Raw genomic sequence first — 25,742 nt, 5'->3', positions numbered from 1 at the left:
CTCTCTCAGCACTATGTATGTATGTATATATATATATATATATCTCCCTAACCTTGTGAAGTCGTCCCATAAAGTAATTATTTGCTCTGTAAACTAAGAAAATTGTATTGATTATTGAGTTGAGCTCTAAAGAATACTTGCTTGTTAGAGAGATGCCCAGAAGAATTAAACAAAAATGTGAGCTACACCCAGCTTGTTAACAAAGGCGCCCTGCTGTACAATGAGTGATTTGTACTTTCCAAACAAGAGCACTGTCTCAATAGTAGATGTTGTGAAATTACGTATGGAAGTTGGTAAAGTGAAAAAAAAAAAAAAAGCCCATTTGTTGAAAGTGTTTGAGCTTGTGCACACCATATTACACACACAAGATGGTATTTGGGCTCCAGGAGAGTCGCACGGTACACCGGAGGTCTGGAGGCAGCAGCATGGGACACTCTTAAGATTTTACAGACATAAAATCTGGGGTTTGGCAGGGATCAGTGTACTTCAAAGATGCTGAGGGCTCAACGAATCTGTCCGCACTCTCCCCTGTAGTTTCCTGGTACACTAGGTTTCTGACCAACAGGAAGGAAACAGTCATCACAAAAGGAAAGCATTTCCTAAAACTTCAGAAGTTGCTAATGACATTTCTGTATAGGAGCAGGAGTTATTCATCTGTTGGCAATGGGGATGAGTCTGATTAAGAAATGATCAGAATAAGTAGCCTTAAATCTGGACTGGGATAATGTTTCCTCTTAATAGCAAGTGAGTGGTGTCATGTGCAGGTGATATAGGCTTCTTAATACCAAAGACATTAAAAACAAATTTGCAGCAGCCACAAACAAAAGGCAAGTCCTTAGGCTTCCCCCTTCCCCCTCTGTTTTGTGGCATTAAATTTAGAATATCAGCTGAAAGTCATGTTTTAAAGAAGATAAGTGAAGAATAATGTGCTAGGCTCTGTTAAGTGGTGCAACTCTATCACAAGTGTATGGAAAAACAAATAAGGAATATTGCATAAAATAATACATTTTTGATTTAAGGTAGTCACGGAAGGAAGTGAGGGACAGAACATGTTTGTGCTTTAGCAGAAGCTTGATTCACACATGTGGCTTAAAGGCAGCCTGAGTTTTAAATAGAAAATCAGAATTGTTTTTCTTATTATCCTGGGAGATGTTCAAGTCTTGGCACGGTCAGATAAATCATAAAAATGTAGCTGAAAGTGTAAGGGAACTGTAGTCACAAAATAGGGCTTATGGGATTTGGCCTGTTCGTATCAATGCAATTATTTTCCTGAAAAATAAATGAGTAATGCTATTTGGATCTCATTCACAAATATCAGAAGTTGAAGGGTTCCTCTGAAAGCTGTTTCTGTTTTATTCTTATCATCCTGAGTGACTTGACTTTCAGATTCCTTGAACTGATTGTGAGCATATTTGGAGTGGAAGCAGTAATCACAGAAGCATTAATATTGATTATTCTCCAGGGGCAAGAATACCTAAGCCTGAACCTAAGGTTTCCTCAGACTTTGCACTGGCCGCTGGTGGAGATGGCACTTGCTGGCTCTGCAATGGTTAGTGAGGCGACGGGAATGTAGTCCTTCTTCTCTCCAGCCCAGTGACCTGAGCTTCTCCACATCCACCTCCAGATCTGAGATCCTCAGTTACCAGAAACTGTCCTGCTCCTCCAGTTGCCTCTCCTGGCCAGGTGAAATCATGCTGGTGGCTCCAGAGCTGTTGTGAGTAGCAGGGTACCTGTGAGGGAGCGGCATCATTTTGGTGTTTGGCCAACACCTGCCCTTTGGTTAATGAGATCCGCTGGGGAGATCCCCCCTCTGATTTGCATTGTGCTGCTGAGGGTCTGGGCAGACAACCAGGACTGCTCCAAAAGCAGCTCATTTCCTCCAGTCATCCCTGCCACTTCATGGGGCTGCGGGGAGAAAAAGAGAAGCAAGGAAAGAGTCTTGCTACAGGGTCGATGAGAAAGGATGGGAGATAGTTGGCAGCAGTCAGGGCAGGGCAGCGAGGGCTGCTGGGCTAGGTGTGACGTGGGGTTGCACAAGGAGCTCCACTGATAGGAAACAGAGGGAATGGGACAGAAGTAATTGCGGGGCAGCAAATCGGTTGAGAACAGGCATTAGGAGCAGCCAAAAACCACAGTCTCCATGCATTTGGAAGAGTGAGCTTTGGGAAATATCATACACATATTGCAAATGAGAAGGGCAAAATGAACTCACCTGCCGAAACCCCTCTGTGGTACTCCAGAGTCCCATGATAGTGGGCTCAGTAAAGTAACTTTGAGCATAGGATTATTTTAACCTTTCTACAGATAAGAAAACCATAGTATACTTTAAGCAAAACCTTTCCTGCTATTTCAAGTTCTTAGAGGGCAAATGTTCAAGAAAGTTGTGGCCACATCAGTGGCATAAACATTGGTAGTCATATGAGGGATCCTCTTCTATTAAGGTAAATTTCCAATAGCTCCAGAAATTCTACCCAGTTTCTTACCCAGCATTATTTCTTCCCATAACAGTGAAATCTTTTCCTTTGGTCCTGAGATTCCCTATCTCAAGCAAGTCCATAATCTACCATGACCTAAAAATGTCTTCATTTATTTTCCTAGCTTTAGTTTAAAACATGTCACAGGCTTCATCTGGCTACAAATTAAAATTATACTTTTTAGTTCTTTAAAAAAAAAATAGATAGGTGCATGCAAGACCACATGCTGTAATTCCAGCAGTGGTATCATTGTCCTTGCTCTTGTATCCTGCTGTCACACCCCGCACCATCATCAAGAACAAAGTGGTACCGTGCTCCGGCCTATGCTCCTGTAGAGACAAACGCAAAATACCTTTCCTTGCCATTGACTGGCGATGTGGCAGACTGCAAGAGCTCACAAACAGGCTGCTGTTCCCAGGCTTCTGCACGTGGGGGCAGAGCTGGATCTTCTATGAGAACACAAATTCAATCTACAGTGAGCAAAGCCCCTACTCTAAGCCGCACTCATGAAATATTTCTCCTTGCAGTTGAGCTATCTGATTGCTGCCTGCATATCTCCGGTCGTTTAAGCATAGATGATATCACAGGCAAGGGTGTCTGGAATAATTTGGCTGTCTGGGAGCCAGATGCCAACAGCAAAAGGCTGAGGATCTGGCCCCACACATCCCAATCCCTCAGCAAGTCTCAGCTCTGCCTCGCTGCAACAGCTCTGACACAGCCAGCTCCCAACAACGTCTCCAAGTAATTTTCTTTTAAAACATCGTTTTATTTTTCTCCGCATCGAGAAAGAACGTAGTAACAAACCATTTATCCTGAATGAAGCCTCAGAGAGAAACTGCATTACCAGAAAGGTCTAGACTGGCCTGAGGTGTATTTTGGCCAGCAACAAGTAGAATAATACATTAAAACAGAAGCACTGATATAAAATAAAGCAGAACAAAATAACTACCTGCGATATGTTAATCAGGTTGTGGGGTAATTGAATGGCATTTCCTAAAATCACAAACATCAGATAATGACATAAAGTGCCGAGGTACTGCTTAAAGAATTGTACCATAAAACACCTCGGCAGGCAGGCAATGTTTCCTGCCTTGAATTTCCTGGAGGGAGAGTTAGATTAGTAATGGTGAGAGGATTTTGCGTTGTTGTGTCATGATTTTATTGAGTGGCAACAAAAAAAATAATTTCCAGCAAGGTGCCCATAAAAGAGGATTGTCTTCCTCTCCAATCGGGAGCTCCACTGGTCTCCAAGGCATCACGGCTCCTGGGGACCATCCTCATCCTCTCCACTACTCCCCAGGAAAGAAAATAGGTGCTGGAGCTGGTGTTCTCTTACCCCCAACTCCCTTGTGCAGTGCAGGGGGACAAGAAGGGGCACGAAGCCCCGAGCCACAAACCCTGGCACTACCTCCCAGAACCTCAATTTGTCTCGATCCTAAGAAATTGCATCTGACACTGAAACGCCTCCCCACACGCAGACCTCCCTCTCACAGGAGGGGCGTTCCAGCCCCGGGAAGGGGCTTGGCACTAAATGGTTGCAGAGACTCATGTCTTTTGGAGATAAATTGTGTCCCTTCAGAGAGCTGCTCTCTCCATTCTCTGGACAGTGACGCATTGTCACTGAAGATCGTTAACTGTTTGAATGTGGCACTGCTGCCTGCACAGCATGCCACATCGCCAGCGGTTCGCTGTTAATGATTAATAAATTAATGCTATGACTCTGAGCCCTTCCTTTCATCGGCCCAGCTTTCCAGAAGCCAAAGAATCTCAAAGGATCCTCTACAAGTGACGGTCGATGTAATTACCTACAAGGAGCAGCTCAGTGATGGGTGAGGTGCAGAAACGGGCTGCAGGAGTGACTGCTCTCAGTCCTGGGAACATCTGGCCTGTTAGGACTGACTGCCCACTGGTTTTCTGCACCAATGAACATTGCAAACACAAACATGGGCTGCCAGGTATCTTGCCTGCCCAGAGAAAACACCCTGTCCCATTGCTTTGGGAGGCAGAGTGGATTGCAAAAGAGCTTCTCTCACCTACAGGTGTGTTTCCAACCCTGCTTGCAAGGGGAAGAAATGCAGCTGGGAACTGCTTTTCTTCACCACTTCTCTTGTAGGCGTAAGAAACAGAGGCTAACATGGAAACTGAAAGAGGGATGAGCAGGTCCTGCTGCCAGCAGGACCCTCTGTGCCCCCGTGGCTTTTGCAGAGCAGCAACAAAACAGCCCCAGCTGTAGCCACCTTGGGAGTGGGGCTGTCTCTAACCATCTGTATGTTCAGGTTTGCTTAGGGGCTCCTCACGCTGCCCGAGTCTCCCATACAGCGATGCGGGTGTGGGGCAGTGGCGGGCAGGGACGCAGATAGTTCCTCTCACCCAAGCAGAAACTGCCTGTCCGAGATGCCCTTAGCGGAATAAATCTATCGGAGCATTGCACCAGGATGCATCTGCAGCTATGGTTTTCTTTTGGAAAGCTGGACGAAGGCAGATGCCCTCAAGATCTACCCGTTGCCTTTGCGGTTGGAGTTGATTTCTTTGTAGATCAGAACAATGTATTCACTCTTCCTGTAATTTGCCCGTTAATAACCGCACCCCAGGATTGTTGCCGTGATGTAATCATGCAACATCTTAGGTAAAAACAGAATGAGACATATTATTAAAGCAAGACATAAATGCTGATGGCTTTTTTTATTAAGCAGGGGTTTTGAGATACATCAGAAGCTTTCAAGGTTCAGGAGAAGGCTTTAGCAGAGCGTGTGCCATGGTGAACATCGCCGGGGAAGATTCCTCTTTCTGAGCTGAAACCTGTCGCGAACTTAACACCTTCCATGATGGCTCAAGCGAAGACCCCCACGGCTTACCCTGTGGAGAAAGAAATTAGGAGCTCAGAGACAGAACATCTGGGCTTTTACTTTTTGTCTCTCCTTCTGGTGAAGGATGTATCACAGAGGAACTTAAACAAAATGGAAAAGTTCTGAACACTAATCCAGCTGTTTTCTTTTATTACTAACATTCAAAGACAAGATAAAGAGTTAATTTAAAGGGAGGACAAATAATCTGTAGGAAATAGACTTTGTTTGCTGGAAGAAAGCTATTCAGCAAATTGCTTAAGAGGGAAATTAAGAACTCTACTAAAAGTCACCTCTTTATACCTGAAATAAAGGAATTCCTGGCAAATTCTCCTGATAAAAAAAAAATAGACCCTTGATGGTAAGAGAACAGGTAAACACAAAATAAAAGAACTTTGCTTCTCCAGCTGGTCTCCAAGACTGATTAGTTGGTTTAAGATAAGTTAGTTTGCCGTTTAGTTAGTAAAGAGATTTCTTTTCATACGTACAGGACTGCGTTGCAGAACAAGCATTTATTGGCGTATGTTTCGCCATTGGACCCGCAGTGTGGGTCGTACTCCATGGTACAGACTGGGCTGGGTACTGCAATGTCACCGCAGTAGTCCTGTGGATAGATGAAATGTATGTTCACTAAAAAGCTCTCAACCACAGACATGTAAGAAAGGTGACATCAGGAGACCCTCCCCACCCCAGAGCTCCCCCCAGTACTGGCTGGCAGCAGATGCTGAGAAAAAGCCCAGGGACAAGGCAGCAGTGCAGCAGTACGTTGCCTCCAGCGATGCAGAGCCTGTATAAGCATCGTAAATGCTGCCGCAGTAACTTTGATGATAACTTGGACACTAACAGAATACTGCACCGCTTTTTGAATCTACCATCAGATGAAAATGGCAATTTCACCCAATAATATCTGTGGCAAATATTGTTCAGACAGTTGGATGACTCAGGATTTTCAAATGCTCGATCACAATGTGATTAGTAAGGATTTATACAGAAACTGCTTTAAGGAAAGAAATGATGGAAAACAGAAAGATCTGTCCCTTACCTGCACTGCATCAGTATCTGGAAAAAATAAAAAAAGAGAAGGAAATATGATAAAAAAGCAATTCATGGTTTCTATTAGAGTTGAAAAAAGCTGTGAATTCATGCCCTGAATGTGCAGCTTTCAATTCAGTGTTTGTTAGCAAATGATTTCGTAGACAAAAGGAATTTCAGGCAAAATTTTGTGCCACATTTTATGTTTACAACATTGTACTACAGAATCATTTTTTTTTTTAATGAGGGTTACAGCCCAGAGTGGAAAAGGGTGTACGAAATGAAAGAAGAGGAATGTGTTTTCCACAGTTCAAAGGATGGAGCAGGACATATACTTAAAGCTAAGGAAGTTATTGAGGCAAACAGGGTCATAAAGCTGGCAGAGGCAGCGTCTTATAGGCATTTCCACAATATTCCTTAAATAAAAAGAGTATTTAGTGAGATGTAACTTTTGTAAAGCTTCTACAACTGTTCAAGCTCTCAAATTGCATCGCGGTTTAGGATGCCTACGAGAAATGTTTGCTTTCATTCAGTAAAATAATTTGTGTTCCTGCCACATTTCAGAGGTTAAATACTGGATATCTGAGTCTCCGGGTTACACCACGTACATGTCACTTCTTTCATTATGCATAAACTAGTGCTGAGAGGAGAGCTGTTCCCACAGTTGTTCTTACCCACTCAGTTCTGTTGCTAAAATATTACCCCATAAGTGATAGTCTTTGATGTCAAGTCTTTTCAACACTATCTTTCTACGAGTAAATAAGTTCCTGTAGAATGAAGCTCTTCCCAGTCTGAGGATGTTTTTTTTCTGGTTTTAAAGACAGCCAGCGCTTCCTCAAAGGCAGAGCAGGAGGTGTTCGAGCCACTCACCTGGGATGCAGTAAAGGGCTAGAGCAAACAGCAGCAGCACGCTGGCCGTCTTCATGGTGGCTGGAGCCTCTGCGTGCCGTGGAGCCGGAGTTTTGCTCGGTAAGCGTAGCCTTAATTCTGCCCTCAGGTGGTAACCATGCTTATATGTACGCGCGCGTGTTTGTGCGTGCGTGTGTGTGTGTTTGCTCGCCTTTGTGTTTGGCTTACCCACCCTTATTCTGAAGAAACATTCCTGGCTTTTGTTGGGGTGGCAATCTCGACAGAGGTAAGCCACACTGTAAGCCAGGAAGAAATGCCTCTTCATCAACAGAAGCGTCACAAGAAGTTTAGGTAAGTTGGATACACCCTTTGGGTCATTGTTTCAAGTGAAATAGGTGACAGGTTCCTTCTGAAGGGCCACAGAAAATTCTTGCAGGCAAAAGAACAGTTGTACAAACCTAAGCAGCGACTGCTCTCAGATCTTCTCTGTGTGCACCTATCAGTGCTTATTTACAGAGTGGAAAGTCTCCACTTTTATTTTCATGCTTCATCCCGGTAAAGCATCATCAAGTTACAGTGAAACTAGGAAAACAGGTACCTGGGCAGGCAAGGAAAAGGGTGTCCCAGGCGCTGACGGGAGTCCTTGGACTGGACAAGAGCAACTTTAATGGGCATATGCAAAGAATTTACAATTGTTATTTCCCCTAAAAACCATTAGCATTGTGGGTTAGATTTGCTTAATGGACCGAGATTCAGATGATGACAGAATGATGTGAGACCCTAGCCTGGATCCCAGAAAAGCTGAACCCAATCTGGAAATCTCTGCTTCATCCATCTGCCCATTTCAACTTAAATCCTTTGTTTTACCACCAAAGCATTGCTTTTTTTGGACAACCTCATTCCATCCAGGAAAACAAGCACTCCCCTCCCTTCAGCTCCCAGAAGAAATGCCTGTGGGAGATATTACTTTTTAGAAGGGATATGCCCAATTTATTTATGTTTCTCTCATGTGGATCAAAAAAATCACTGATTCAATACTCCAACAGAGGACAAAAGCAAAATAAATTTCATGGACAATACACCAATGACAGGTCACACTCTTGAAAACCAGAAGGATACTTTGTCCTTGGATTGTGAAACACTGCTGAAATACTCCTTGGGATCGCAAAGAGTTTTATGTTAATAGAGAATGAGAGAGAAGACAAGTAGGCAGGAGTAGGAACCATCCCTGGGAGGATGTTTATCTTAAAACACTTGGAGGTTGTTCAAGATGAGAAAAACCTAGAAACACGTCACTTGGAGAACCCAGACAAATAGGCAGAGACCACTCACGTGTCTGAAAAGCACGGGCTTTGCGAGCAGACTGCCCTTGCAGAGGGCTGTGCTCCAAGGCAGGGCTGTGCTGGGGAGGCCAGGGCTCAGCGCTTGGTGCGGACACCGCCGCAGCCGGAGCGGCTTCGCTGACAATGCCTGCACAGGGAAAACACAAGGAAACACCTTCTGAGAGACCAGCTAGCGTCGTCACTTCAGAGCGGTGTTTCAGCCCTTCACAATGCCTAATGTCTAAAAGGGTCTGAACACCACTGTAGGCTGACTGTCATTTATGTGCAAAGTCACACAGCTCTGAGGTTTATGCATCTGTACTTAATTTTCTGCCTTTTGTGAGAGGGAGGGGAGCAAGACATTGCTCTTGTTATATCCCAAAGCTATGAGCACATAACCTATTCAGCCTGGCATCATCATTCAGCAGATCAGAAGAAAATGTTTCATGAGACAACACATTAAATAAGACAAAGAAATGTTGCTGATTCAGTTTATTGAGAAAGAAAATCAGGAGTGAGCTGAGTTCCCCAGAGGGCAAGATAAACTGAGGTGAGATCTTTAGTTGGGATTTGCCAGTGGGGATCCTGTGGTGACTTCTCTCAGCACCGATACTCAGCATTTTCCAAAATGGCTTAAAGTGAGAGTCCCATTGCTGTCCCTGAAAGTGAGACAGGAAAAAATGGATTAAACACAGAGTCCTGCCTGCTATGATCTGTCCTTTTGCTTGGCTCCTAGGGAAAGCATCAGATGGGATCCTGCCCCACAGCCGAAGAACTGGCAGACTCAGAGTCCTGCTAGCTATTTGATTATTAAGAGATGAGTGAAATTATTTAACCCATTCTTAAGACTGAAAATATTTGGAGGGAAACTATAGCAAAACTTCAAATTTAATTTTCTTTGCAACGTGCAAGAAAAACTCCATTGACGCTAATGGTCTTCAAACTATTCACAATAACAAACCAAACATAGCTCTTTGTATGCTCTAATGAAAAAAATGAATGGTTGGCACTATGGCTGGTATTCTCTCCTGCTCCAAATCCCTAATCAACACCGGTCAGCAAAGAAGAAAATGCCAACTGTGCAAACTTGTGCCTATAGGAAGCAACTGATAACACGCATGTGATCCGTGTCTGTACATACACGACTGCGTTGCAGAAGGTACACTTATTGCTGTATGTTTTGCTGTCAGAGCCGCAGAGAGGCATGTACTCAAGCGAGCAGACAGGTTTAGGGTAGTCACTGCAGTCGACCTAAAAAAAAAAAATAAATAATTAAATAAAAATGTCTAATGTGAAGGATATGGAGGAGTCAACAGCAGAAGGGCTTGAACCCCCAGCTACAGCTGCAGTGCTAACGATAACGATCTAACAAAAAGTAATTAACTTCCTTGCACAATCTGATATCAACTGAGGTGTCAGTTTCTCCTATGCCTGAAGAATTTAATAATATAAAAATAGATCATAATTTCCTGTGTGAAGAGATATATATCATGACCAGACCACAGCATTTCTAAGCAGCAGCAGTTCGTCGGTGAATGTGCCATGCTTGTGATCACACTGCACCGTGTTCCCGGCCTGGCCAGGAAATTAAATGGAAAAACACCGGTGTCTGGAGGAGTGCAGGTGCTGGTGCCTGTATAAGGGTGCAGTATCTCTCCCGTAGTCTTAAAACAGGAAGATGAGCGCTTAGCTGGATACTGTGCCAATGGGATTTTGTTTCTTTGTGCAATGGGTGCTGCGCTTGCTGAGAGGTTATCATAGTGCAAAACCGTGTACGGGTCCAGGAAGATGCTGAGGAATTTCATGGAGGAGAAATCCATCGAGGCTCACTGACTACACAGGAACTGCACCTAGCTGAGATCTGTCATCTGAAAGTAGCTGGAGGCTGGAAGAGTAGAAGTCCCATACCTACTCACTCTACTCGTACTCTCTCCTACACAATCCTTACGACCCCTGCTAAGAGTAGGCTTTACATCAAACCATCATGGACTTCATGGACCATTGGTCTGACCCCAAAAGCCATTCTCTGTTCTTATTCTCAGCTCTGCCTTGATGGATTATTTCTGCTACTGCTTTTTTACTGATCCCTTCCCGCACAGTCACCCTCTTCCCTTTCTGACATTAGCGTGGATAATGTGCATTGCGTGTGGAGAAAGCAAAATCTTCCCTGTGCTGAAGCACAGCAGCAGTTACACTCCTGTAGGATGCTGCTGGCCTGGGGGCTGCTGCAGACACTGGCAGTGCTTCCCCTGACATCAGCAGAACTGAAACCCCATCTCACATCACACAGTTCACTTACTGCAGCAATTTCCTTCTTGCATTCACCATCGTACTTCTTGCCAACATTGGTTCCATGCTCTCTGGGAAGGGAAGACACCAATGTTAGGGAGATTTGCAAGCAGCCTGCTCTGCTGAATCCCATGTCCCAGTGGGGTACAACATACAGGGTACAGGAGCCATGCAGCTTAGCATGTGTCCACATGGCTCTAGATACCAGCTCAGGTGGTGCCACAGCCTGTCAGAGTGCTGTTTTACAGCATAATACAGCCAGCAATGTGTGCTCACAGCCCAGAAAGCCAACCACATCTTGGGCTGCAGCAGCAGCAGCGTGGCCAGCAGGTCGAGGGAGGGGATTCTGCCCTTCTGCTCTGGTGAGACCCCACCTGCGTCCAGCTCTGCAGCCCCCGACATAAGAAGGACGTGGAGCAGTTGGAGAGAGTCCAGAGGAGGCCACGATGACCAGAGGGCTGAAGCACCTCTCCTGTGAGGACAGGCTGAGAGAGTTGGGGCTGTTCAGCCTGGAGAAGAGAAGCCTCCAGGGGCACCTTATAGCAGCCTTCCAGTACCTCAAGGGGTCTTACAGGAAAGATGGGGAGAAACTCTGTAGCAGGGCCTGTTGTGATAGGACAAGGGGTAATGGTTTTAAAATAGAGGGAAGTAGATTCAGACTTTATGTAAGGAAGAAATTTTTTACACTGAGGGTGGTGGAACAGTGGCCCAGGTTGCCCAGAGAGGTGGTGGATGTTCCATCCCTGGAAACATTCAAGGCCAGGTTGGACAGGGCTCTGAGCAACCTGATCTGGTTGGAGATGTCCCTGCTCCTTGCACGGGGTTAGACTGGATGGCCTTTAAAGGTCCCTTCCAACCCTAACTATTCTGTGATTTTATGATGTGAAGGACAAGGGATTGTCCAGGGTGGAGCCAGGTTGTGTGACAATGTAGATGCACCTTAGATTAATTGCTGTCCTCTGCAAGGCAGCATCGGCCACATAGACCCTTCAAACTTAGTTGAGAGAAGCATTCTGCCCTGTGTTAAATCCCCACCCAGCCCTCTACTCTCTCTAGATCAGAGGCATAGTTTTCCTTCTAATCACAAAGGAAAACAAGGTCTAGTTACTAGTGCAAGAGGAGGGTCAAAGTCCAAGTGCCTTACAGAAAAGGCCTTGGTAGAAGCCCTGAGATTCAGAAGAGCAGCTGCCAGGAGCGCTAAGCACTCATTGTCCCTCACAGGAGAGCTCCGGACACACAGTACTCACAGCTCATGGGCGCACAGCAGGCACTCGTTGTCATAGGTGACCCCATCAGTACCGCAGACGGGGCTGAGGTCTTTGTTGCAGAGCAACACTACTTTGCCTTCGTCGTCTGTTGTGTTGGAATATCTACTGCAGTCCACCTGGGAACACACAACAAAGCATTGGTGAAGGCTTACTCATGGGAAGCAGGTAGATCTGGTGAGAGTGTCTGTTTGGCCACCTAGAATACCACCACAGCAGGAAAAACGCTTTTTTGGGTATCACTATGATGACAGCTCACTTGAAGATGATCAATACAAGACTCTGACGTCTCATATGTCTTCTTATTTGGTGTTTGAGTTATTTCTTGAGGGAGACAATAAGCAGCTTTGGCCACTCAGAAGCAGGACCTGCCCCTTGTTTTGGCCTTGGTTTCACTTACAGGGGCAACTTCCTTGCATTCTCCATCATGGTCTTTGCTGACATTTGTTCCATATTCTCTGGAGAGGGAAAGACAAATGTTAGGAATTTCAGCAAAGAAGTCTTGCTACATCCTAGGTGCTGGAAATATTTAACTACCGCAAGGGAAAGCTGACTCTATCAGTCAGGCTTATATATATATATATTTTTGAGAAGGTAGAGCCATCGTCCCTGATCAGCTAGCACTGAGTGGCTGGCAGGGATGTAAAGACCCCCGAGGGCTTTAGGACCATTTTGGACAGTTCAGAGCAGAGCATCTCTCCATCCTTTTGCTCTGCTTTGCTGTGATGAGATGTGCCCTAGGGGCTGTCATCTGGCTGATCCTTGAGCTGGAAAAGAAAAACCTGAATAAATTACACCAGCAAAAGAGAGACATGGTGACTAAAGTGATGTCTAGGCAACAGAGTGCCACACAGTGACACCCAAGCTCATTTTGAAGGAATTGACACAAGTGACATGTGACAGATCGCTCTTTGTTGAAAAGCGGTGCTGCCAGGAGCCCTAAGCATTGCTGCCTGAGATCTCCTATGCAGCACGTACATGTTGTAGGCACAGAGCAGGCACTCGTGGCTGTAGGTGACTCCATCGGTACCACAGATGGGGCTGACGGTCTCGGTGCAGAGCAACACCTCTTTGCCTTCCTCATTCGTAGTGTTGTGATACGTACTGCAGTCCACCTGCCGAAGGAACGTACAGCAACAGCGTACAGAGGACATTTCACGTTCACAACTCATTTTGCATGACAGTGAACAGATACAACCTGCAGTGGGTTTTTCACTGCCACAGCACAAACTTGTGCTGGTGGGTCAGTCTGGTAACAGGTGAATACTTCCTGCAGAGACATCCCCATGCAGCGGGAGAGGAGGAGGAGGAGAGGGCTATAGCCATGCAGCCCCTCAGATGGGGTGAATCAGTGGTGGTCTCTCACACTCACTTAGCATTATTTCACAAAGGCTATCCATTCTTATATTCTTGTAGCCCCTCCAGCGCACTTCTGTTATTACTCTTACATTCTCAACACACTGATCAATTTTTTTTTCAGAGGAGCAAGGCTAATGGCCTGGTGTGCGGGAACTGGAATGTCTCATAGTATTTTACTCTTTCAGGAGGTTGCCTTCAGGTAGGTTCTGACACCACAGTCTATTGCTATCAGTTCAGAGCCAGTCATACATGACCAGCTTAAAGCTTAGCCCAGTTTAAAGTTGGTGAAAATGAAAAATGAATTCATCCAAAAATTTGGTATCATTACTACTGCTGCGTTATTAACATACAACATAGATGTAGAGCCAAGAACAGTATAATTTAGTGTTTCACATTGTAGAATTTGATTACAATTACACTAATTTCACACTAGGTGTAAAACAGCTAAGTACCCTCCAGGCCTGAGGATTTTCCCAGTCCTTTGGTTATGTCTTTACCGGGCCACATACCTGAGAAAAGTGAAAGAAAGAAATCTTCCACTCACCTCAACCCCAAAGGCAGCATCTGGAAAAGAAAAGAGAGGCAGAAATAGTGAAACAGCCAATACGATAAGACCTCAGTTAAAGTTGGAAATCTGGATGTAACATTCCTGTACGCAGGACCAAACTGAATTTCCAGTAAATAGTTTCCTGAACTAAATAAACCATGTATGATTTTTTTTTTCTATATTGATAAGTTCTATAGCATTGCTTATTGCTGGCTGTGGTGAAACATGTTTTTTAATAGCTTTGAGTATTTCTTATTTTTAGATAGGTAGACTTATTAATTGAAAATAGAGTAACTTCTCCTTCCTTATCTTTTTACATATCCGTTTTGACCCCAAAGAGCTGCTGGTATCTGAAAAGAAACCTGAGTCAATACAGATAAATGCAAATGTAAATAGCCACCTACAGGATAAGCAAATACATACAGCATTTGTTGTCAGGAATACACATTCTAAAGAAGCAGAGTGTGAAAAAAAAAATTGTCTTTGACTTTGTAATTTCATCAGATGTAAATATGGAGTGAGAACATCAGACTCTGGCTTGTTTTCATCTCTTGTTTCCCCATTAGCAGCTAAAGCATTGCAGGAAAGTTGCCAGGCTCCTGCAAAGAACTTGCTTGTGTCATTACAATGTTTTCGAGACGAGTCACTGGAGGTCTGACCACCTCGTTGTGGCCTGGTTTCAAGTATTTATCCTTTTGTTGTAAATGTACCACAACAAGTGTAAGCAGTGTAGCAGTGTTACAACAGCATTAGAAAACGCAACAGCACTAATTACCACCACTTGCAGTTATTTGTGTTTACGACAGACAATCAGCTACAACAGTGATCCAGTTACACTGAAATCCCAGTTACACTGAAATCCCGTTTACATCCTGAAATCCACTCCTGCATCCCACACGATGCTAACGTACCCAGGGAGCCTACCTCTTTGTAGGGGAAGATTTTCTCTGAAGCCACTATCTTATCCTTTTAAAGACAACCAGGACTCAGACATGAAGCCTCTGTGGCACCTTGAGAGTTACTCACCTGGGAAGCAGCAAAGCGTAAAGGAGAGGAACAGGAAAAGCCCTGCCGTGGTCATGGTGGAAGTATTTCTTGAGTCTGCAGGCTGCCTGCTCCTGCTCTGCTCCTGAGATGGTCTCTCCAAGGCTGGCTGCAAATATATACAAATGGTGTGTCTAAACTGTTCAACTGTAACATAAAACAACCAGTAAAAACTGTCACCAGTACAATGAGGCTGGTAATATTTATTGAGGTCTTGACTTTAAGGTAATGGTCTGCATCCGCGAGGCAATTGATTTTGGCTGGACATCTGGTTAATAGCTTGAGACAAGTATCACATGTTCTCAGTGATCAAAACCAAACAAACAGCCTTTTAAGACAAAAAAAAAAAAACCTCTTTAGGATTCTAGCAGAAATATAAGGAGCACAAAATATTGAGGGGAGTAAACAGCAGGTCCTTCATCCATCGCTGCAAAGCGACGCCTCCCATCAGGGAGCAGCTTAGGCAGAAAGCGCAGCGCTACCCAGTTTGCAGATCAGGCTGAGAAGCTCTGCTCTCCTTTCTGGTTTTGGGTGGCTTTTTATTTTTTTTGTCCACATTCCCAGATATTCACCACAAGATACAAAGATGGGTCAGATGCGGCTTTGCCATCAGCAGAATTGGTTAAGCATTGCAGATGAGTCTGGCAGGGCTGAGCCCAACCTGCAAAGCTAGAGGTATTTGGCACTAGTTTGATAAAAGAAAGGGCTTCTTGACAGTTTCAATGCCTGGGTATAGAAGAGCTCAGTAGAATACTTGAAAGCAGGTTAAATTCTGTCAAATGCCACTGAAAAATGTCACTTGAACCTTAACAGCAGGGAGCCCTTATTTACAGACCCAGGCACAGTTAAACACACCGACCAACTCAGAGTGTTCCGCCAAGGCATCTTAAGAACAAAAGACACTGAAGGTTTGGGAACCCATTCACATTGGTTGTGTAAATTTGTACACATACAGCCAGCTACACCTGAAAGTACAATAGTTCCTTTCTTCTTACAGATATTTTAGAAAATGATAGTTAAAACATAGAGCCTGTCCCAATTTTCCTATCTGTCTCACATCTCCACCTTTCATACCATCTCCACGTTGCTCCTTCCTAGAAGGAGGTCTGAACCTCTGCTGTTTTAGCAGCTGTGCTTTTGCAGAAGTGGGTTCTGTCTTTAACCTAAGTTTCCCACCACAATCCATTTCACAGATCCAAAATGGCAAGCATGCCTGGGGATTTTTTGTCATGGGAGCTGAGGTTTGTGCTTAGTGTAGACTTCAGCATTGTGGGAGCTGCTGAGTAGGAGATGCTTTACAGATGCTCCCTTGAACAAACAAGGCACTGCTCATTAATCAAATTAAATTCAGCTGAAATCATTGAAAGGTAGCCTGAGAAATTGTGTTGGTGTCTGACACATCGCAGTGGTCTAAAGGCTGTACTTTGATCCATACATTGCACTATGGTGCATGGAATCCCCCATCCTGGGCATTGACGTATTATGAAGGCTGCAGCATGGCTGTGTGGGTTTATGGGTTACATTTGTACCTAAATGAGATGGGTTGCTTCACAGGGAGAAGCATTAAAATAACTATGCTGGTGGGTTTGTTTCTATAAATTACAGGTGGCATGCATCAATATTTTAGATAGATTTGGCACATCTTCAAGGCACGTTGCCCTAATGTGCCTCATGGACAGTGTCTCTGGAAACCACAGACTTTTCTCCTCAGCATGTACAGGGAGGTACATCTTTCTGGGTCAAATATGACCCTTGCCACCACCTTCTCCAGCCAGGCAGCAAGACCTCTGTGAATCATCCGCACCAGCCTTCCCAGACCCAATCTGGCAGCTTCTGAGAGGCTATCTCCTGCCTGGTGCCCGTGTGCTGCCGCCCCAAGCTGCTCCCTGCCCCGGAGGGTGCTGTCCTCTGGGCAGGACTGACCTCTCCCCTGAATGGTGCAGAGCACCTTTCTGCCAAAGGCTGACGTGTGTTGCCTATATACACCAAAGAAAAAAATTTCCACTGCAGCTGCCAGGTTCAGCACTGGATCTGGCACTTACCAGCCCCAAGCAACCCCGATCTTTCCTCTGACGACCACAACACCCATCTGATGTTCAGCAGATCCGTTCCTCCACTCTCTCATGCACAGACAATCTAGGGAGACTCAAGTCTGTGACAATTAAGTGCTGACTGGGGAGCAGACTCGCGCACAGCCCCCAGCCAGCCAACATCCACAGCCTCCTCACCCAGGGTTACAGCTCCAGGTTATCCTGCCTCGATAACAGCGTGGAAAAATCCCACAGCTGGTTAAGCGCCATGCTGTAGGATGGGTGGCTCAGTTCTTAGCTGCTCCTGGAAGAACAGTTAGACAGAGGATTTGGTCTGCAGTCCTGCCACTGATCTCGTGCTGTCATCCACTTCACTACATTCCTCTAAGCCTCGAAGTCAGACACAGCATATGGCTAACGACCAGTTGGCCAAAGGAAAATCCTCATGCATGCGGAAGCCGGCACGAGAGCAGAGATCAGCAAGCAAGGAAAGGCAGGGCTGCATGTCTGGGTACCAGACTTTACGGTCCTGAGCGCCAGAGGGTCTGCGGGCTGACACCAGGGCTGGATTTGGCCCTTATACAACATCCTCTCTCACTTACCCAAGGAACTTCTTGTTTTAAATTTCCCATTACAGTTTTTCCAGTATCGATTTCATGCTCTCTGGAAGAATCAAAATTGACACTGGGAAATTTTCTCAGCAGGTATGCAACTTCTAAGTGTAAGTAATACACTGATAAATGAATGACAAATTATTTAAGATGCTTTTCTAAACATTCCTGAGTTTTCACATTTTTAAATTAACAAATGGTTACTGTAAAAGTGGGACATAATAATAATTAGTTGTAGCTCTTTCATGAAATTGCCTCTAATCACTCCAAAATGCCTGCTAAATACAGTTCTGACTGCAGTTTCCATCTTTGTCTTTCTCTTTGCCGCAGTGTGGCCAACAACTGCTTGTGCTGAGCCAGACGCCTGGAGAAACCGATGCAGAAGAAATGGAGGATCTGCCTCTCACCTAGTGCCCGAAGGCACCGTTTGAACTAAGCAATAAGGCAAACAAAGTCACTGATATGGCTGAAACACACTGATAGGAAAACATACCCGTGTGTTTATGAACTTATTAAATAGAGTTTGATTCAGGTAATGCCGATGAATGTTTTCCTGAACTAATTAGACCACAAGCAGAACTTTGTACCTTGCAGGCGAAGGCTAACACCATTTCATATTATTTATGCAATGAATTAAATGTACTTGGCCACACTGCAAGGACAGATGTTGACACACAGGAACGAGTCCAGGAGAGGCCATCAGGCTGGTCAGGACCTGGAGCACGGGGCTTTCAGGGTAAGCTGGCAGAGCCGGGCTTGTTCAGCCTGGAGCAGACGGCTACAGGGGATCACATTGCTGTCTGCAGCTGCCTGATGAAGTTATAGAGAAGACAAACCCAGGCTCTTCTCAGAGCTGCACAGCGAAAGGATTAAATTCTGACTGAACATGAGGAATTATCCTTCACCACAAGGGTGGTCAAGCAGTGGCACAGAAACCAAAGAGGCCATGCACGTCCTTGCTTGGTGATACTGACAACACAGCTGAACAAGGAAGGCCTTGAGCACACCAAGGTGACTTTGACTTTGGCCTTGCTTTGAGCAGGGGATGGGCTAGAGATCTCTAGAGAGCTCTTCCAACCTGAATTATTTTCTATATATGGTACTTACATAATGCTGTCTCCTATAGATAGCTTTTATTAGTGAAGGAACATAATTCTTCTATATATTGTCTTCCCTCTATGACCCAGGAGGGAAGCCTCAGAGTTTTCCTACAACCTTTGCTAAAGGGCCACACGTAAGTGGCACAAAGAGCTCCCAGGACATTTTAGTGAGGGATGACATCTACAACAAAAGAGTAGATTGTAATAATTGTGAAAAAAAAACACACTAAGCTATTTAAATTTGAGAACGTTGTTAGCTCTCAGTGATTTCAAAGTGTCTCCACTTCTGCAACAGCCCAGACCCCTGCCATCACAACACTTCCCCAGAAGAGCATCCGCATTCAAACCCTACAGCAAAGTTACCCGCACCCTAGAAAACCAGCTGCCAAAAGAGCCCTTCATGGCTGTGCTGCAGGCTGAACCAGATGTGGGTCTCAGCAGCATCAGCTCTGAGGACATACCTCCACTTCTCACCTTCACCAGCTTGTGCTGTGCTCCAGCTCTGGATGCCATGGACCTGTTGGAACGAGTCCAGAGGAGGCCACAAAGATGATCAGAGGGCTGAAGCACCTCTCCTATGAGGACAGGCTGAGAGAGTTGGGGCTGTTCAGCCTGGAGAAGAGAAGGCTCTGTGGAGACCTCACAGCAGCCTTCCAGTGCCTAAAGGGGGCTGATAGGAAAGATGGAGAGAAACTCTGTAGCAGGGCCTGTTGTGATAGGACAACTGGTAATGGTTCTAAAATAGAGGGAGGTAGATTCAAACTGGACATTAGGAAGAAATTTTTTACACTGAGGGTGGTGGAACACTGGCCCAGGTTGTCCAGAGATGTGGTGGATGTTCCATCCCTGGAAACATTCCAGGCCAGCTTGGATGGGGCTCTGAGCAACCTGAGCTCCAACCCGAGGTTGGAGATGTCCCTGCTCCTTGCAGGGGGGTTGAACTGGATGGCCTTTAAAGGTCCCTTCCAACCCAAACTGTTCTATGATTCTATGAGGACATCAAGTCAGGGCTCCATTGCACAGGGCAAGAGTTACTTACATGGAAGCAGGAAAATGCTAGAATGAGCAGCAGAAAAAGGAGGCACTAAACAGCGGGAGATTTGGCTGGACAATGGCCCAGGCTATTATTCTTTGAAGTGAACATACCGAAGGGCAGGTGGTTTGGAAGTAATGCAGCAGATGTTATCCTGCAGCTGGTCAGAGAAAGAGGAAGTCATTGTTTTAATCAGTTTTCCTGACACTTCAGTGATCTCAGCTGTGCATCACTGAGTGCTCATTTCATCTTTGCCACAGCCCAAGCAGCAGCAATGAGGAGGTGGGTACGGGGAAGCAGCAGCCGACCTGGGATTGACATTGCTCATGACCACCCGGCAGGAGAAAGTCAATCTGGCCGCTTCGCTGCTAAGGCTGGGAAAGTCTCCTTCAGGAACTGAGGTCAGGAGAAAATCTTCCAACGATAGGAAAAAAAAAAAAATTCAATAGATTCCTATCTGCAAAGAGGCATTATTTATAGCTCAATGCGCAGTTAAAACAGAATGAATAAGCGTGTTCTGCCATAAAAGCAAATTGCTTTGAGGTTGTATAAATCAGGGGAATAGTTGAACACATCTCCAAAGGACAGCAGATGAGGCATTTTCAAGCTACCAGTCATCTAGAAGCATGCACGTCACCACGTCACATGGCAGGGGAATCGTGGTGGCGTCCCTTGGATTTCAGACAGCTACGCGAGCCATGGAAGAGTGCCATTGCCAGGAGACGCTTATAGGCAGAAGAAAGATATTTTAATTGACTAACTAGCAAGGCTGGGAAAAGTAATTCGGTATAGCTGGGATGAGCAATTGCTGCATGCTACTGAGCAGCAAAGAGGAATGCAAAGGCCTCAAGGAAGATCGCTTGATCCCTGGACAGCTGCACTGAAAGGATGCTTGCAGAGGGATGAGCATCCCAGATGCAACTACAGTATGAAGGCTACGGCCAGGCTGGCTGGGGAGACAGGTTACAGTCTCCCATGAAGCTCAGGGATCATCTCTTCACAGTGAGCTGCCAAGTCTCATTAATTTATCATAGGAACTTGCCTTCAGTGCTCGCTCCCCTCAGTTCTGTTTCATAAGACTGACAGACATGTCTGTAGACCACAAAGTGTTCTTGACAAGAGGGTAATTAACCTTCGTTGTTTACATCTCCCTCTTCTCGCTAAGTAACACACCAAGTTTGTGCGTTTTGAGTAAGACCGGCTGTAAATAAATTATAGCTTCCTTTTATGATCTTGATCAGAGGTCAGGAGAACTGGAATAACAATTGTTCTGAGCCCTGTCTGGAGTAGTAGGTAACTGAGGAAGAATTTCCTTGAGTAAACAGCCAACGCCTCAGACTCAGGGACCAGCCCCAGGTCTGTGAACAAGATCCCCAGCAGCCTGTAGCTCCACAGCCCTTTGGGCCCAGATCTGGGACCTGCTTGATGCCAGCTCAACACAGGGTGGGCTGAGGCTCTGCCCGACTCGAGGGAGCTAGAGGTGCAGCAGTTCGTACACAGATAATGACATGTATAAGAGAGAAATTATTCTGAAGTGGTTTTTAAGTTAGATGATAAACATTTCAAGAGTATCACCCCTGCACGAACCCCATATGAGAGGAAGGAACCAGGAGTGCAAAGCAGCTTTTCCTGCAGGTGTCAGCCCATCGCTGCCACGGGAACTCGGAGGCATCACTCTGCCTGTTCACTGCCCCAAGAAACATCAGTGTGTCACACCCCAGGCAAAGTTCTCTTTCCATGTGAAACCGCAGTATAGGGCAATGCAGAACAGGAGCAAGTAAAGCATCAAACAAAAACAGACACAGATCTCACCTTACCAGCCAGCAAACTAGCAAAAATTCACATGAGAAATGATGTTTGGAAAAGACAAATGAAGGTGGTTGTTTTCATTTATGGGAAGAAAACCAGGAATCTCTGGGATTTGGGAAAGATAGTTTGCATTTTAAGAAAGAGCTTGTAAATAAAGCAGCAACAAGGGATTTTCTTTGTGAGGGATAGGATGCAACAGGCTAAGAATGAAAATCCACGGCTCTCCCTGGCGGTAAAGAAAGGGAGAGCAAGGTGAGAGATGGGATGCATCATGGTGCTGTAACTTGAGCACCTGGCTGAAAGAGGAGGAACTGGATGGAAAGAGTATCTACAACTGATGGACTATTAGCATCATAACCGCTGACCTTCCTTCACTATTAACATCAAAAGAAAGGGTAAGAATTTCATTTATTCTGCAGAGTCGATCTTTAATGAGACCACTGGCTGGTTCTTTGCAGCTGGACATGGGTTAAGCGCCACTGGTGCTGACAGAAAGGAGCATGCTGCTGAATTACAGGATTTTACTGTTTCACAGACACTGAGGTAGATAGGAGGACTTCTACCATCTCTAAACGGTTGCACTAGCCAAGTAATGCAGTTATTTACTTGATATCTTAGTACATGCATGACAACCATTATGTTGTACCTGATCATATGGCCCTACGTCCCCTGGCTTGGGCACTGTGCCCCATTTACAGCCTGACAGAAATCCTTGTCGCAGGAAAGCTGAATGCACTGCTAATTGCAGAAGTTTTCTGTGTCTCCTTTTCTGGTCTTGAAACAGGTGATGCTGCACTTCCCTAGCACTGTCAGTGAGGGTTGTTTGTGCATGCTTGCATAGCAAGGAAATATCTCTGCTACGTGTCTTATATTTTGCATCTTTTTGCCATCCTTCTTTTTATATATTTGAGTGCAGCCTGTGGAGAACAGCAACATTAGAAAGCTAGCGCTAAATCATTGCCAAATAAAATGTCAACAGAAGGTATATGTATCACTTACGTCCAATCGCACACTGCCTGCTCAGCATCCGGCTGAGACTTGGGATGCTGCCACAGAGAGCAATGCAAGTTCAGGCTGCCTCTTGGTTTGCCTTCCTTCTTAGTCACTGCTGTTCCCGAGTCCCCGGGTGTCCCACGTTCTCTGAAGGGAAAGTTTGCCTTTAAAGACTCAGTACAACCATTTTCCCAAAGGGGGACGGATGCTGAGAATGTAAATAAAGCTCCCAAATGATGAAAGTGAAGGAGAGTTCATCTGAGTTAACCACTGACAATGAAGTGGTTTCACTGTCTCTGACCATTATAATCCTATATTATTATTACCATTATAATCCTATTGGTCAACAAACCAGTGCCATCTGAAAATGCTGCAGTCATTTGGATTTCCACTCCATTTTCTTCAGCTGTTTTCTTTTCTCTGCTAAATCTTCACGATTTCCCCCCAAGCACAAACAGCAAGAGAAGAGAGAGAAAAGGAGGATAAATTGGAAAAGCACAGGGAGAGGCCAGGGGCTGGGGCCCTGTCACTCAGAAAGCACGTTCTTCGCATCGAACTGACAAATTATGGGCACGGATCCCACACTCGTTGGTGTAAGCGAAGCCATCTGTGCCACAGATCTGCTCTGGCGCTTGGCCGGGGGCCCTGATGAGCCATCCTCAGCGAAGCCCCCGGGGCGCCTGCTACAGCCCAGCTTTAAAGGGAAGGGAGGAAAAGAGTCTGAAGCAATAAATTTCCAAACACTCCTCATTCTTCAGGGGGCTTGAATGAAAGTAAGGTTTTACTTCTATGAATGAAAAACAGGCAGGAAGCAATACACTATGTGAACGTTCTTTGTTTGCAAATTCACAGTATGTTTAAACTTATGGGGCTGCACCTCAGCTGGTGAAAATCTGGAAAAATCCTCCCAGGCTGAGTGGTTGTCTGCCAGCTGGAGACGGGCTCCCTTCCGCTGCTGCTTCCTGCTTTTTTCCTATCTACTCCTTCATCAGCCAGAGCCCAGAGCATGGCAAAGAACCAAATAAAATTGTATCAAACATTAAATTACAACAAGAGAATGAACGTCTCTGAGTGTGCACATATTGATGGATGAAAGGAGTGGATACTAGGATTATATTCCTGGCTAACAGCCAGGGTGAGTGATAAAATGAGTTTGTATAATTATTTCAGGATCTCTTTTTTTTTTGAGGAGCATATAGTTATAAAAGTGATTTAAAGAATCATTTAACTATTCTTCTGAAAACAGAATAATTTAAAAAAATCAGAGGGATGAGCCTTGTCACTCTCAAGCACCCCTCAAGAGAGTGACAGAGTATCTACGCCCATCCACATGCATCTTTAGCAAATGCAGTATATTTAAAAAAAAGCTAAAATAAGGCAAATCAGAAATAATTTTGAAAGGTATAGATTTTTTGGGAAAGTGTTTGAATGAAGTTCAGGTACAGATACTATCAAGGAAAAGTTGTGGGGTTGGTTTTTTTTCAAGTCACAGATGGGTAAGTGCTGATAAAGGGTGAAAAAAATCTTTCATCTCAGTGTAAAAAGACTAAGTATTGTTTTCTAAATCTTACTTATCAACCAAGAACCAAATGATTCACCTCATTCTTCCTCCTTTTTGTGTTGTGAGAAAAATGACTATAGACTCAGAAAACATTGATAAGGCCATAAAGATAAGTTAAACAAACAAGGAAGGAGAGGAGACATTTGTATTTTTAAAATATTGCCTCTGCAATATGTACCGGTGCGTTTACAAGTCACTAATCCTGAGGCTGCACCATTACCAGTGTGAAACAAAGTCTGTCAGCCCTTGGCCTGGGACAGGAGCTCAGTCGCTGCTTTGTGGAGCCAAAGGGCTGCAGCCGTGGCTACAAGGCAGCGTGTGGAGCAGGACCAGCTGCTTTCAGCAGTAAATTTGAGATGCCTGATGTTGCAGTCAAAGCAGGCACTGGAAAGTCAGTTTTTTTCATCACTGCATCCTTGACTCGGGGTATAAGGCTGCACCTGCAACTATTTTTGTTTACGGCAAGAGTGGGAAAATAAAAGTCCACTGAGGCAGGGCTCAATCCATGCTCACATCTGATCCTTTCAGGGCCTCTTTCCAAGTTAAAAAAAAAAACATGCTTTCCTAGCATGACAGTTGAATGGTTTTTGAGAGTAACTTGACCACACCGAAGCTGCTCAGAGTTTTGGCCAAGGTGAGTAAGAAAGCCAGCCTCAGGGCTCTGCAGCGTTACGCACCTGAGAAGCAACGGAGCAGCGGGCTGAGCAGCACCAAAGTATCTGTTACGCTCACACTGGTGACCATTACTGGGTATATTTGCAGTCTGGCAAGCACTGAGCTCACGAGATGATCTCTTGATGTTCCCCAGTGCAGTAATCTCTCTGTCCATCTATCCAGCCTTTCCTCTGTCTTTGGCCAAGCAGGAACCCAGCTCAGTCAACCACACCTTACAACCACCCTTCAAGTCTTAGTGACACTTCAAACCTGGTAATGTTCTACCTCTCTCCTAAGCCACAAAAATTCAATGCTTCCTCTTGAATGTGCTCATCTTTGCCTGACCCTTGCTTCCTTATCAACACAAAGCAGAAAGAAATAATCTAATTAACACGCACTCAGTGAGTAACCCTGGAACAGCTGAAAAACAACTCCAAGGCACAGAAAACAGCTCTGTCCCTGAGAAGGCAGCTGCCCTAATTTTAGAGTCATATTGCTTCATAAAACACCCCCTGAGCCTGGGGGATGTTTAAATTCCAATGTCAGGCTTTTCCCATTTTCTGGGCCAGTTCTAGTCATTTCTTCCATTACGCACTTTTACACGAGACCTACTGGCGAACGTTGCACAGAAACCTCTGTCTAATGACCAGTTTGGCTTCTTCCCTGGACCGCTCTGCCTTAATCTCAGCTTTGTGCATCCTTGAGTTCATGTTTGCCTTTGGTGTCATCAGACAATGAGCTCCACAGAGGAGGCTTTGGCACGGCTGTGCCCAGCTAATGCCATTCTGTTGGATCTTGACAGCTTTACTGCAAAGGCTTGCAAAAGCTGAGCTAAGTCCAACTGAAAGTCTGCCAAAGTCCACAGAAAATTATTCAGGTCTTATCCCCGAGGATAACCAACTAACACTTAAACAAGACTAAAGCAGC

The 25,742-nt window shown here is 45.1% G+C and overlaps 1 protein-coding gene across 1 annotated transcript; it reads right to left on the bottom strand.

Annotated features, from left to right (window-relative positions):
- Nucleotides 1-9,109: 9,109 nt before the first annotated feature.
- LOC104487274 (ovomucoid) lies at nucleotides 9,110-15,076 on the bottom strand. The gene is made up of 8 exons (XM_010130177.2): nucleotides 15,007-15,076; nucleotides 13,978-13,997; nucleotides 13,053-13,189; nucleotides 12,475-12,532; nucleotides 12,057-12,193; nucleotides 10,820-10,880; nucleotides 9,662-9,771; nucleotides 9,110-9,179 (listed from the first exon to the last, which is right to left on the bottom strand). The coding sequence occupies exons 1-8, from the start codon at nucleotides 15,059-15,061 to the stop codon at nucleotides 9,134-9,136; spliced, it is 624 nt and encodes a 207-aa protein (XP_010128479.1). The 5' UTR covers nucleotides 15,062-15,076; the 3' UTR covers nucleotides 9,110-9,133.
- Between the last annotated feature and the right edge of the window lie 10,666 nt (nucleotides 15,077-25,742).

This window comes from Chlamydotis macqueenii, chromosome 14 (genome assembly GCF_036417535.1).
Source record: "Chlamydotis macqueenii isolate bChlMac1 chromosome 14, bChlMac1.mat, whole genome shotgun sequence".
NCBI classification, from domain to species: domain Eukaryota; kingdom Metazoa; phylum Chordata; class Aves; order Otidiformes; family Otididae; genus Chlamydotis; species Chlamydotis macqueenii.
Note: the sequence above shows the minus strand (reverse complement) of the source record. Positions and strands in the feature narration are given on the sequence as shown.